At 40.9% G+C, this 14005-nt stretch overlaps 1 protein-coding gene across 5 annotated transcripts in view; it reads right to left on the bottom strand.

The window, feature by feature from the left end:
* Positions 1 to 317: 317 nt before the first annotated feature.
* ANAPC4 (anaphase promoting complex subunit 4) overlaps positions 318 to 14005 on the bottom strand; it is a 34551-nt gene continuing 20863 nt past the window's right edge. For 2 of the 5 annotated variants that reach the window (XM_036330496.1, XM_036330487.1), the window contains 12 exons: positions 11629 to 11675; positions 10500 to 10556; positions 10106 to 10162; positions 8161 to 8254; positions 5223 to 5320; positions 4669 to 4730; positions 4552 to 4590; positions 4353 to 4454; positions 3476 to 3550; positions 2466 to 2639; positions 1422 to 1545; positions 318 to 671 (listed from right to left, as the gene is read on the bottom strand). In XM_036330496.1, the coding sequence (XP_036186389.1) occupies positions 444 to 671; positions 1422 to 1545; positions 2466 to 2639; positions 3476 to 3550; positions 4353 to 4454; positions 4552 to 4590; positions 4669 to 4730; positions 5223 to 5320; positions 8161 to 8254; positions 10106 to 10162; positions 10500 to 10556; positions 11629 to 11675 (1157 nt within the window). In that variant the 3' untranslated portion in view covers positions 318 to 443. Of the gene's footprint in view, positions 672 to 1421; positions 1546 to 2450; positions 2640 to 3475; positions 3551 to 4352; positions 4455 to 4551; positions 4591 to 4668; positions 4731 to 5222; positions 5321 to 8160; positions 8255 to 10105; positions 10163 to 10499; positions 10557 to 11628; positions 11676 to 14005 lie in introns of those variants that run through there. The other 3 variants (XM_036330477.1, XM_036330505.1, XM_036330514.1) reach the window with 3 other exon arrangements.

Here is a 14005-nt window from a genome sequence, read left to right as displayed (position 1 = left end):
TAACCAATGAACACAGACAACGGGGGTGAGGGCATGTTCTGGGGAGTGGTAGTGGCCAGGGAGAAGTCAGTGGGGGGAAAAGGAGACATATGTAATACTTTAAACAATAAAGAATTTAAATTAAAAAGAAAAAACTTCCAGTGAATGACTACTTAATTGTAATTTTTTCCTGATATAGGAATGATTTCCGATACCTACCTTTTTCTTCACAATCTGTTTTCTTTAAGCACTAGTTCAGCACACAGTAATATAAAGGAATTTCAGCAAAAAGAAAGTCTATCACAATGACTATACCACTAAGAGAAGATGAAGCGGAATGAGGATAAAAATTGCTGTTTATTTCTTTGTTACACAAAGAGAATTAAAAGTGGTTCAAGACGTCTGAGCCCGTCTCCTGTGTCCTTTCTGACACAATGAGAACATACGAAAAAATGGCACCGAGACTAGGAGTCCAGCTCTGGGTCCAGTTTCTCCACTTTGATGACTACCTCCGGCGCTGAAGCAGCAGCACCAGCTGGTTGGCTCTCTGCCTCCGACTCGGACAACACTTCTTCCTTGATTTTTACAGGCTTATTGCTGGCCTCCTCGTCGTCGTCTGAAGACTCATCCAGCTCCCATTCATCATCGATGTCCATTTCAAACACTCTCACATGACGGAGATTTGAGCTTAACTGAAGAAAAAAAAGGCCAAATACAGAATTTTAAAATGTATGGCTTAGCTAATTATGCATAAGGAATTAGAAATCAGGAATTCAAAGAATGGTTTTATAGGAAAACTAGAGGCCCGGTGCACCACATTCATGCACTGGAGGGGGGGTGGGAGGGAACGTCCCTCAGCCTGGCCTGCATCCTCTCGCAGTCCGGGACCCCCCAAGGGGAGCGGGCCTAAGCCGGCAGTCGGACATCCCCGGAGGGGTCTTTAGTGTTGCCATGGAGGTGGGAGAGGCTCCCACCACCGCCGCTGCACTTGCCAGCCATGAGCCTGGCTTCTGGCTGAGCGGTGCTCCCCCTGTGGGAGCACACTGACCACCAGGGGCCAGTTCCAGCATTGAGCGTCTGCCCCTAGGTGGTCAGTGAGCATCATAGCAACCGGTCATTCCACCGTTTGGTTGATTTGCATATTAGGGTTTTATTATATAGGATTATTTTCCCATCAATGTTCAACAAAATCACTAAACTGAAGCTTTCATTTTGCACAAAAGAATCTCCACATGCAATAATTAACAATTTCATAATTAAAATCTAGACTTGTTACTGATTACTTAGTAAGCTTTCTCAGAACAAGAGAACTAAATAGCTAAGGTGACTAACAAGCTCATCATCAACAGAAGCAATTTATCCAAAAAGTTTGCCCTGAAAGGACCATATGGATCCAGTCGCTTCCTCCTGTAACTCTTAGTAAGCAATCTGCAAACACTTACCACACAGGACACCTTTCGAAAACCATTCCCAGCAACATACTGCGCTTTCATACTTTCCAGTAATCTCCAATGCTTCTCGAAATGCATGGTACGTGTAGGGATAGCACCACACTGTTCATCTAGCCTAGAGAGCGGGAAAAACAGACCCAGGAGTGAAAAGGGGATCACCTCCTGGTTTACTAGGGGGGGTGTCAGGGTCAACCATGGGCTCGGTTTCTATCAATATTCCCATCTCCAAGATAATTTTACCAGACTTTGTATAAAAACACTGTGTGCTATATTCTACAAAAATACTATAATTACAAATAAGCAAAATATCTTCTAGGTAAGGTTTTTTATTCTCTTTTGAGGAAAATAAATAGACACATTTTTAAATTAGAGAAAGGATCTGCTTTCTTAAATCTCAGCCAGCCAAAGCCATCTCTTGGAAATGGCCATGTCCTCTCCCTGTGGCTACTGAGGCCCTACGTCAGGAAGGGAAACACTGGAGGCAATCTAGGGTAACTAATTCTACTATAAAGTGGGATTAATGATGCTCCTTAAGAAAGAACTCACAGTGCCAGAACCGGTTTGGCTCAGTGGATAGAGCGTCAGCCTGCGGACTCAAGGGTCCCGGGTTCGATTCTGATCAAGGGCATGTACCTTAGTTGCGGGCACATCCCCAGTGGGGGGCGTGCAGGAGGCGGCTGATCGATGTTTCTCTCTCATCGATGTTTCTAACTCTCTATCCCTCTCCCTTCCTCTCCGTAGAAAATCAATAAAACATATTTTAAAAGAAAGAAAGAAAGAACTTACAGAAGTCCCATTCTCCACCCCAAATAACACCCAACCTTGTTCCAGCACATACCTACTGATTTACTAGTAAAGCAAAGGAACAGAAGAGCTGTTAAAGCCAGTATTTTTAAAATAAAAAATATGACTGACTGTATGATTATCCCTGGTTAACTGTTATCTAGCATACATAAAGAACTGGAACATATGACATACATTAAAAACATTGTAACTGTTATATCAGAAAGAGGAACTTACTGATGAGTTAGTTACCTTGTAGAGTAATTCCCAGTGAACTGAAATTCTGCAGAATCTTCACAGTTATACACTGAAGACAATGGCAACTGGACCAAGAGTCTGTCTCTTCCTTCACGTCCTACAGTGTCCTTAAGAACCACCGTCACAGTTTCATCATCATAAAACTGTGCATCTAGACAGCTGTAGGTGCTAGAAGTGAAATACGTTTTGTTACCTGAAAGATGATCATAACTACAGAGACAATATTGGATGCATAACATACTCGTACCAAGCAAAAAAAACCTGACGATAAAAAAAGTCAAGCGACATTCTATACAATAACACTTGAAATATATCATTAGTTTGCACTAAAAACACACTTACTTATATTCAGATTATTCACAAAAATAACTAAGACCTAAAAATAGGTAATCGTGAAAAAATAAAAATCTATAAGGTTGGTTCACAGTTTCAATGGTCAGGACTTAAGCCTGTGGAAATTCCATGAATGATTCCTTATATGTATGTTGAGTTAACCACACTGAAAGTAAAAACAGGATTTACATGTGAAGACACAATAACCTCAAAGGCATTATCGTAAGATGCTTTTATGTGAGGAGCGAGAAAAAGACCGGCCTCTGCGTAGTGTCAATTCTGTCCTCCGCAAAGCCGCAGGGATGACTTAGGTGCTGTTGCCCTTTTGTACCCTAAGAAAATCCCACCGCATGAAGAATAATGTTGGTCGTAACAAGAACCTCAGCCAGGTGCCCCTGCACCACATTACTTTCTTACTAACAGACAGGGAACTAGCTGAGAGGTACTAATTATAGGAAACCGCTACATAAATTCCCGCTGCAGCGTGGTAAGGTTCCAGGGAACCCTCTCTGCAAGTATACAGTGTGTGGCAATCCCTCCCTTGTGCTGCAAGCAAGGAAGGCCTTGTAGGTATATATCACTTAACTGAGTCTAACTATATTCCTATAATTCACAGGACAAAACATATACATACATATTTATATACCATCCAAACAGAATTCAAGATTTACCTTCTCCTCACTTTCTCAGTTGTGGCATATGTGAAGCTCCCAAATTTAATAGCAATTAGTCCATTGCTTACAGATCTTGAAGAAAGAAGAGGGGGAAAGAGAGACTTTGTGGAACAACCCGGATAGCCAATAATCTAAACGCTTGAAAGAACATGATTATCAGTGTTAGTGTATCTACCTAAACCCCAAATCCCAGACCCAAATCCCATTATGCTCACTCTAAAACACTAATAACTAACTTAAACACCTAGAGAGGTAAACCCAACATCAACATTACAACTTGATTTACAACCTTAGGGTCACCAAAGTAGCTGGACACCTTACACAATTAAGGACATCTGGAACAACCAAATGATTTCACACCGTGGTCTCACAATATGTCCTGGAAATTCAGGTTTAAACCCATTTCAGATACTAATGGCATCCTAAGTCTGATCTACCTTTCAGAACTTTCCCTGTGGCTTCTCAAAAGTAGTGTCTGTGGGTGAGGCCTCTTGTTGAATGAAAGGCATCCTTAACCTCAGGTAAAGGCCTTCCTATAAGGAACCCAAAGTACAGTTCTGAACTCCTACAGGTTCATGGGATGTAATCCCGAGTGTTCTGCTCTTGATTTTTCCTAAGCCTAAAAACCATCCTCCATGTAACTGCTAGACACCAATACAAAATCGGATACTCTGGAATCAGAAGGGATCATATAGCCTCCTCATCTGGCACCATCGTCTACCTAGTGACATGAAAACTAAGACTGAGTACAGTTCAGGGACAAGTCATAAGGCAGGTTAAGCAAAACCTGAAATGTAGGGAAGAGGAGCTGTATGTTTTATGATTCAGAATAAAATCTTATCTCTTCTGATTCAAACTTCAGATGAACACTTACTGGGAAATATCAGTATGTCTCCTTAAGATGCACATTTTATAAATTGAATCTTCTAAAATAGTAAAAAGAAGATAATGTAGATTTGAAGTCTTATTATTCCACCTAAGGGAAAAAAATTAATGTCAAACATGCTATGCAGTTTTCAATGCACAGAACAAAACTGTATTGTTCACATGATAGGGAAGAAACACACACTTACAGAAAAGGGAATTTGAACAATCTACGTGTAGAGTCCTCACTAAAACAAAAGGGAAAAAATTAATAAAATTTTAAATTGGCTGCTGAATTATACCACCCAAAAGGCAAATAGAATTACCTTCTAGTATCTTTATATAATGGGATACAGATTGCTTGATTCATTGATTTTCCAATTACATCCTAAATAAAATAAAATTTAAAATATCATCAGAGCAGAAAAACACTGTACAGAAAGTGAATGACCAGCATTGGTTAAGTCTAGTAAAACAATCATCTATATCATCAAACCCTTTACACAAGAAACTTTAATGACAGTCATGACAGTAAGGGAAAGAGAGAGACAATTCTGAGCTGGAAAGCACCTTGGAGATAAGCACGTAGCCCCCTGAGAACCACCCCTGCAGTCTCACAGCATTAATCACCCACCCTTCGGTAGTAAACAAGAGACACAACAGCTCCGTAACTAAAGATGCCAACGCTTTCATCTTTTTGTCTTTAATGTGTGTAAGAAACTCTAAGAGGAAATATTAGGGGGAACCATATAAACCTGCCAGTTTTGTTAGTCAAACGCATTTTCTATGGTTCACCTTAATAACTATGATCATTAACATAAATGAGCCACACACTACAGATGTTCTTGCTCCTACACAAAGGCATGCATTTCGAACTTACTGCTGGCTTTTGCAAACATTGATCAATAATGTTCTCCATCCGCCTTTTCACAAAATGCAATGACTTTCGAGGATAATAGGGAAACAGCAAAGGGCTTTCTGGTTTCAAAGAAAAACAGAAACAAACAAAGCTATAGTCGACCAGATGATTAGAAGGAAATATCTGTCATTAGAGCCAGCCCACACCGCTTAGGTGAGGGTGGGATTCTCCCTGGACACTGCGTCACCCCTTCACACCACCTCACTAAAAACACCCCTGCCTTCTGTCACCCCTGCTGACCGCCCACTGGATACAACCACACTGGCTACAAGCTGAGTCCGAGCAGCCTGTTACTCCACATGCTCTTTTCCCACCGAAATCCAACAGGGCGTTTCTGTTGGCTGTAAGAAGAAAGGGGAGATTTGGGAACCATAAGACATATAATGAAACACAGTCCATTCTTCTCTCTTTTTAGCCACAGTGGTGTGACAACAGCAGTCTGGTGCTGTTTTGGAAGACTGTGATACTAAAAACAGACACAGGAGACAAGAAACCAGTGCAATGAAAATAAGCTCTTTACTTGTAAAAAGGCTACTTTTTCAGTAGAAAGTAATTTCTAATTTAGCATTTACTGACACCAACTATGCTAGGTTCTTTTTATAGCAGTTTTTTTAAAAAAATATATTTTACTAGAGGACTGTTGCACGAAAAAATTCGTGCAATAGGCCTGGGTCCTGGGTGCCGGAGGAAAACCGGTGCCACCTTCACAGCCCTCACTGCTCTGGCCGGAGCCGCCTTCACAGCTCTCACGGCTCTGGCCGGGGCCGCCTTCACAGCCCTCACTGCTCTGGCCGGGGCCGCCTTCACAGCCCTCACTGCTCTGGCCGGGGCCGCCTTCACAGCCCTCACTGCTCTGGCCGGAGCCGCCTTCAGTCTTCGCTCCACCGCTTCACGCCTACATATGCAAATTAACTGCCATCTTTGTTGGTGGTTAATTTGCATATCTCACTGATTAGCCAATGGGAGGCGTAGCAAAGGTATGGTCAATTTCAATCTTTGTCTATTATTAGATAGGATTGGATTTTTACAGAGAGGAAAGGAGAGGGATAGAAAGCTAGAAACATCGATGAGAGAGAAACATCGATCAGCTGCCTCCTGCACACCTTCTTACTGGGGATGTGCCCGCAACCAAGGTACATGCCCCCAACTGAAATCGAACCCGGGACCCTTCAGTCTGCAGGCCAACACTCTATCCACTGAGCCAAACCGGTCAGGGCTATAATTGCTTACAATACTTGTACAAAGAAAGCATCATATTCTCCATTTTACAGATGACAAAAAAAGGCCAAGCCTTGGTCAGAAGTTTGGGACTTTCAGCCCCAACCCCCAACATCTGGGAAGGGAAGAGAAGGTGGAGTTAAGCTCAATCACCAGTGGTCAATGCCTTCATCAGCCATGGCTGCATAATGAAAACTCCGTAAGACCCCTCCACAACGGAGCTTGGAGGGCCTCGGGGAGGTGAGCACCTTGAGGTTCTGGGAGGTGGTGCACTGGGAGAGGGCGCCGTGCCCCCTGCCAATTCCTTGCCCTGTGCATCATTTCTAGTCGGTTGTTCCTTTATAATAAACCAGTGATCATGGTCTTTCTCTGAATTTTGTGGACCATTTTAGCAAATTATCAAACTTGAAGAAGGGGAGTTCTGGGAACCCGCAACTTTGTCGCCAAGTGGGACAGAAACATGGATCACCTGGGGTCCCCACACTTGTGAGTGAAGTCAGAAGTGGGGGCAGCCTGTGGGGCTGAGCCTCTAAACGGCAGCGTCCGGTGCTAATTCACGTAGCTGGTGTCAGGATTAAATTGGAGGACACACACTCGATGTCGCAACTGGTCTCATGAGGAAAAAACCCTCTAATTTGGGTGTCAGATGTGCTTTGTCAGTTGTGAGTATGCAAAACAGAATTTATTCTTGGATTATTTTATTAATTATTGTATTATTTTCCATATGAACAACTGAAAACCTACTTTTGCCCCATCCAGTATTTGTTGCCCTGAAAAAGAATGGACTCCCAGGGTTAAAACACAAGAGCAATAAGCAAAGTTCTGGGCCTCAGAGAGTTCCTCCCGCTTCCTGCTCTCCCTGCCTCCCTCCCTCAGTCACTCATTCGGATAAGCAGCAACCAGATCCAAGTGGCAGAGATTACATCCGAGTCCAGTTAAAAACTCGGCTCTAGTTAGCGGAATCCTAGCTCCATCACTTACTAACTTGTATGTGCCTGGGCCTTCTCTAGCCTTGTTTCCTCATTAGTAAAATGAGGATAACAGGACCTTCCCCACAGGTTCTTCTCAGGACTGAAGGAGATAATACATGTAAGGATCTAAGAAATAGCTAAACTGGTCAGATTACTCTTTCAGAAAGCAAAGAACACTTTTAAAATATTCTCATCTAAAATGGTGATCTTCGGACGTATAGGATGGCTGCTGTTTTGTGTTGCATCCCTGATAATGCTGGGTAGGAAAGGTTTTACCACACCAACATTTTAAGATCCTAGAAAATGGAAGGCGTAACAAGGAAACAGGAAAGCTGCAACCTCAGGAGAATACACGGATGCGTCCACTTTTAGGAGTCAACAAACTGGCACCGGCCAAGCGGACTCCTCTGACTAGCAGGCTCTTTAGTCTTCTTCGCAATATCCTACCTATTTTTTATAAGGTGCCATATAGACAACATCATACTTAAGAATAAGCAATCTTACTACAGCGCAGTTAACAGTGTTTTTGATCATGGTAATGTCATACACTTTGTTTTTTTACTGTTTCTCTAATCAAATAAAATGGACACAGAAGATAAATCTAAAGAACTTAGGTAAGTACTCAGCAAGGGTTCAACAAAACCATGAGTGGGTGCACTGGTCTCAAATAATAAACGCGCTGGCCAACACCTCCTGGGCCCATGCAATACCTTTCAGGTGGCTGCTGTTCTGAAGGAAGTCATACCACTGGTTTCCTTCTGTGTTAGGGGGTGACACCAGGTCATCATCTTCATCTTTTAAATACTACAAACACAGAATTTAAGATCAGGCTTCAAACTGTTTACATTTAACATTCTTCTACGTAATAAGTTAGTCTGTTTTACTGCCAAGTCCTCTTGGAAAGTGCCATGCTGTTATTCTAAGGGAGGTGATCAAAATTTGCTAAATACCAAGCAACTAAAGAAACTGCTAACGACTAAAAGATCAGAATGCTGTAAACGTACAGGCCGTAAATTGAATTTAAATTTTGAGTTCTATTTTCATGAAGCATATTTTAAGCTTATACATGTAAGTCTATAAATTAATTTGAAAAAAGTATCAACTGCCAATCTACTCTGGCAGTAGTTCTCAACCTGTGGCCACGGACGCTTTCAGGGACTCGTGAGGTCGGTACTGTTCTTACAGTGATGCCATGCTGTTGTGTGCCCTTTCGCTGGAATGACACTTGCACTGATGATCAAAAGCTCGGGTGGGAAAATCCCCGGCATCGTCACCAAGCGTCGAGCAGTAGCACCAAACCTTCCTAGCCGCCACTGTCTTCCTCTTTGCCACACACCCCCAGTTTCACCATCTCTGATGAAGCTATTGAAATTATTGATTTCATTAACACTCAACCGTGGAGTACGGTTCTCTTTAATGTCCTGTGTGACAGCACCAGGAAGCATCCATAAGGTACTTCTACTTTTGCACACCAACAGGGAGAGCACTGGACAGCGCAGCTGTGACGTAGCCGGGCACTTTTTTGCTGTTAATGGAATTCCATTTTCATATGAGAGAATGACTGGCAAAAAACCATTATCCATTCTTGGGTACTTGGCAGATATATTTTCTTGAAAATAAAGAAAGTGAGGCTGTCACTTTACACAAAACAACTTGCCAGTATTGGTTGCCAATGATGAGATTTAAACATTTATGCCAAAATTAAAATTCTGAAAATCCTGTATCTGTCACTGTGTAATTGACAGCTTCACGGGACTTAAAGACGGATGAGACCGGTGGTGACAGTAACGAAACCCGACTCTGGGATTCTGTATGAAGAAAGGTGTCGGCATATGGAAGATGTGCAGAACTCAGTGAACCGGTATTTTCCTAGTGGCAATACATGACATTACAAAATCATGCCTGGGGGACAGACCCATTCAAAGTGCCAGGCAGGTGAATGGATCTGTAGTGCATTAGAGAACGAAAAGTCCACTGATGCAATTTAGATTCCACATTGTGATTCCACATTGAAACTAACCTTTAATATACCATCACTTGTCAGGATTTGGTGCAGTATCAGAGAATACCCACAATTATCTAAATCGCTACTAACATGTTTCTCCCTTTCCAAACACACACCTGTACGAAGCCAGATATTCTTTATATAATTAACCAAAACAACATATCACAGCAGATTAAATGCAGAAGCAGATATGATAATCCAGCTGTCTTCTATTAAGCCAGACATCAGAGACTTGTAGAATTATAAAACAATGCCGCTATCTACTAAGTTATATTTTCTAAATGATAGTTGTTTTTCATTGAAATTATTTATATTAACATGTAATGGAACTGTTATTTTTTAATGAATCAAGAAATATTTTATTCTGTTTCATTTCTAATTCCTAATAGTATCTACCATTGATAGATACGCCCCACAAAAAAGCTATTTAGGGTCTAAATAATTTTAAGAATATAAAAGGATTCTGAGACCAAAAAGATTAAAAACTGCTCCTCTTTAGTTACTCCACTAAAAGGGCAGGGCTACTCTATAACTGGCCTTATATTACTTTCCATAAACTCTGGGTAATAAAGACTAACACTGCTAATGTTTTAAAATTAGTTTTTAAAAATTAAAAAAAAACAACACTAAATTAAATGCAAAGTCCATACCTGACCAACTTTTTCAACATTAAAGTATTTTCCTTTTCGATTATAAAGGTCTGGAGCCTAGAAAGGATAAGTACGGTTTAATTAATAAATCAACTCTCTCACACACACACACACAATCTTATATTTAAGCCAAAAACTTTGTTAAGAGAGCTGTTAGTGGCAGTTACTCTTTTCTTTCATGGACTGTAAGACACACAATCAAACAAAAGTTCAACTTACAGACTATATGTGAAATAAATAAACACTGCCATTAATTAGCTCAAGCTTTTTAAAAGCGTAACTGCTAAGGACCTTCAATTAAACTGGATTGAATTTGACCACTTCTTACCATTACCCAGCTCTATTGCAATTATTAAGAAGAAAAACCAGCATTACAGAAATACCAATTTCCTACCTCATTGAAATGTTCAGTAAGAAATTCAGCAACAAAAGTGATATCTTTTTGAGTCATCTATCAAAAACAAAAAGAAAACAAATCAAGATAAAAGAAAGCTTCCCAATAAAGAAATATCATTTAATGATAAATGTGACTTTTTTTTTACTATCTCCTAAAAGCCATAAGACAAATAAACAAAGTTCCATTGAGGAAATATCAATAGAAGCCCAGATTACATCACTCTGAACATGTGAAATCCCCGGGTTCTGAGAAGCCTGTAATTAAACCCTTAAGCCCATTTTCCAATCAGAGACTCCAATAGCCACAGACATTCTCATGGCCAAGGTTGCTTATCGTGCTAGGCCTGTGCTGGGCCCAGTGCAGTCCCTCCTGTGGGGGTGGGGACGGTAAGCCCAGGTAATTCACCTCCAGCTGAGCTAAGGGCTGCACTCCTCAGCACTGCGTGCTTCGCGCTGGCCTCTGCTTCTCGCAACGTCCCTTCCTTCACCTCTCCCAGGTCCTTCAGCCCTCAAAAAGCACACATCTAGGTCCCCCAACAATGAACATGTTTTACCTCCCAATATAAAGGTAAGAGTGATGTCTTAGAAGAGCTAACGGTGAACTTTCCTGGATGACAAGTCCAGGCACCCACAGCACAGAAGATCTACTTTGTGTTAAGCTGCAACCCTTACTTACTTATTCCACCGAGGCTAATTTTACTGCTCTCTGTTTTTTCAGGCTCAAAACTACCTATTCAGATCGGACAGTTTGGGCAGGGGTGAGGATGAGTGAGCTGCACTTTTGGGAACTTTGACCTAATCTGTAAGATCTTCCTGGAAAGAGACCTCACTGCTATTTGTCACAATCCTGATAGTCGAAAGAAAATAAATATGAATATCTAAGTACCAGATTTCCCAGGAAAATAAAAATGTACTTAAGATTTAAGAATGTTAAATCTCCTAAGATTAGCCATAATAAAGGTATTTTGTGAGATAAAAAACAAAGGCTTATTAAGATTTGCCTCATGTCTACAGCCTGACAGCCTATTAAATAATAACTGTATAATAAGAATACCAAGACAACTAGCAAAGCTGAGCTCCACCAGGGCATAAATAACACATTAGAGAAATATACTGTTATATACTACCTTATTCAGCTCTGGAATCACATGGTCTTCTGTCATTCTCAACATTGCTGAAAATATAAATTTAAAAACTACCTTTAAAGAAAAACTACAAACATAATTTTAATTATAGATGCTTTTCCAAGACTAATGTGTTTCACTGGACCAAATTTTCAATTTTCAACACCCTCTTTTCACCAAGAAAAACTTACTTTCTTCTAAAAACTACAGGAAGGGTAAAGGGGGTCAAATATGGTGAAGGAAGACTTTATGCTGCCTGTGCTTTGGCAGTATTTGAATGATCTCCTTGTGTTTGGTCAGGAAAAGGCATGTTGGACATGCTTCTGCAAACCTAGATTATTTTAAAACTATTTTTAGTACAAACTTCTAAATTATTGGTAAAGCCAGCCATACTCTAGTTCTACTCATTCATTCATTTGTCCTTCCCAAAATTATTTATTGAGTGTAGCACAGGTGCTGGGGACACCGCGAATAAAAGAAGTCCCTGCTTTCGCTAGAGTGACATTTTACACAAGAGCAAGCCGAGTTTACAGAGCCGAGGTGGCAGAGCCAGATTCCCATGAGGCCCCAGTGCCCAAACCAGTGTGCTTCCCCCTGCGTCCTGCTCTAACGAGGCCTGACCGGCAATTCACTCCTCTTCTAATCCCGCTTCTTGTTACCATAGAGACATGCAGTAAGAATGTAAGCTGCCGCCCTCGCCGGCTTGGCTCAGTGGATAGAGCATCAGCCTATGGACCGATGGGTCCCAGGTTCAATTCCGGCCAAGGGCACATGCCTGGGTTGCGGGCTCGATCCCCAGCAGGGGGTGTGCAGGAGGCAGCCGATCAATGATTCTCTCTCATCATTGATGTTTCTATCTATCTCTCCTTCTCCCTTCCTCTCTGAAATCAATACATTAAATATATTTTAAAAAAAAAGAATGTAAGCTGCCTAAATTACTCCAAAAATTATAAGTAATAACAAAGTCCTACTTCCGTAAAAGAAAGTTATTTCTAAGTTTTCTGTAATTCATTCTAATTAACAACTCTGATCAAATAACAGGCTGGCCTGAGAAACACTCTGGCTCCCCATCCTGGTTGGCGTTGGTATGATTTTGAGAAAAATATAAGAATTATAAATGTCAACATCTGCAGACCGCATTATTTTATCAAAAGCAATTATATTAGGCTGACAAGTATGAAGTTTGTTTTCAAATATCAGAATTGAAGGTTTGCACAGTTGTTAACAAATAGGGGATAAATTCTATTTATAACTAAACTTTGCATATGTTGGAAGAAAACGTATGCTGGATTACTTCAAAGGTTTTAAGAAGAGGTCACAAAAATAACAGTACAAATGGGCCTCAATAAAATATGCACACGCTGTAAAGTGAACATTAAAATTTTTAATATCAATAAGTATGTTAATTACCTACAAAGACAAAGATCGTGTAGAGATTAAAAAAAAAAAAGGCCACAAGTGTCCACATTCTATTTAGCTACAGCATCACTGTCCAATGGACGTGACGACGGAAATGTTCTAGTTTGTGCTGGCCAACACAGAGCCCCTAACCATGTGGCTTCTGAGCACTTCAGGTGTGTCTAGCACAGCGATGGCGAACCTTCTGAGCTCGGCGTGTCAGCACTTTGAAAAACCCTGACTTAACTCTGGTGGCGTGTCACATATAGACATTTTTTGATATTTGCAACCATAGTAAAACAAAGACTTATATCTTTGATATTTATTTTATATATTTAAATGCCATTTAACAAAGAAAAATCAACCAAAAAAATGAGCTCGCGTGTCACCTCTGACACGCAGTTCGCCATCACTGGTCTAGCATGACGAAGGAACTGAATATAAAATTTTACATAACTTCAGCTAATTTAAATAGCTGCATGTGGCTAGTGGCTACCATATGGACTACATAGATCTAGAGACGGAAAACCAAAGTATAGAACAGGAGATAAGCTACTCGGGGCACAGGCTGTGTCTTATTTTTCTCTCTATTAATTTTAACACCTAACAATGCCTAATACATAACAGAGATTCAAAAAAATTTTTTAATACCTTTTTATTAATTTCACAGAGCAAGGGAGAGGGAGAGAAACATCAATGATGAGAGAGAATCATTGACTGGCTGCTTCCTACATGCCCCCTACTGGTGATTGAGCCTGCAACCTGGGCATGTGCCCTGCTGGGACTCGACCATGAACTCATGGTTCATAGATCAATGCTCAACTACTGAGCCATGCTGGCTGGGCTCAAAAATGTTATTTTAACCTAAGGGGTTAAACAAGGTTAAAAAAAAAAAAAAGCTTAATTAGCCCTGGCTGGTATTGCTCAGTGGGCCGGAGCGTCATCCCATGTATCAAGGGTCACAGATTTGATGCCCAGTCAA

This window comes from Myotis myotis, unplaced genomic scaffold, assembly GCF_014108235.1.
Source record: "Myotis myotis isolate mMyoMyo1 unplaced genomic scaffold, mMyoMyo1.p scaffold_m19_p_1, whole genome shotgun sequence".
NCBI classification, from domain to species: domain Eukaryota; kingdom Metazoa; phylum Chordata; class Mammalia; order Chiroptera; family Vespertilionidae; genus Myotis; species Myotis myotis.
Note: the sequence above shows the minus strand (reverse complement) of the source record. Positions and strands in the feature narration are given on the sequence as shown.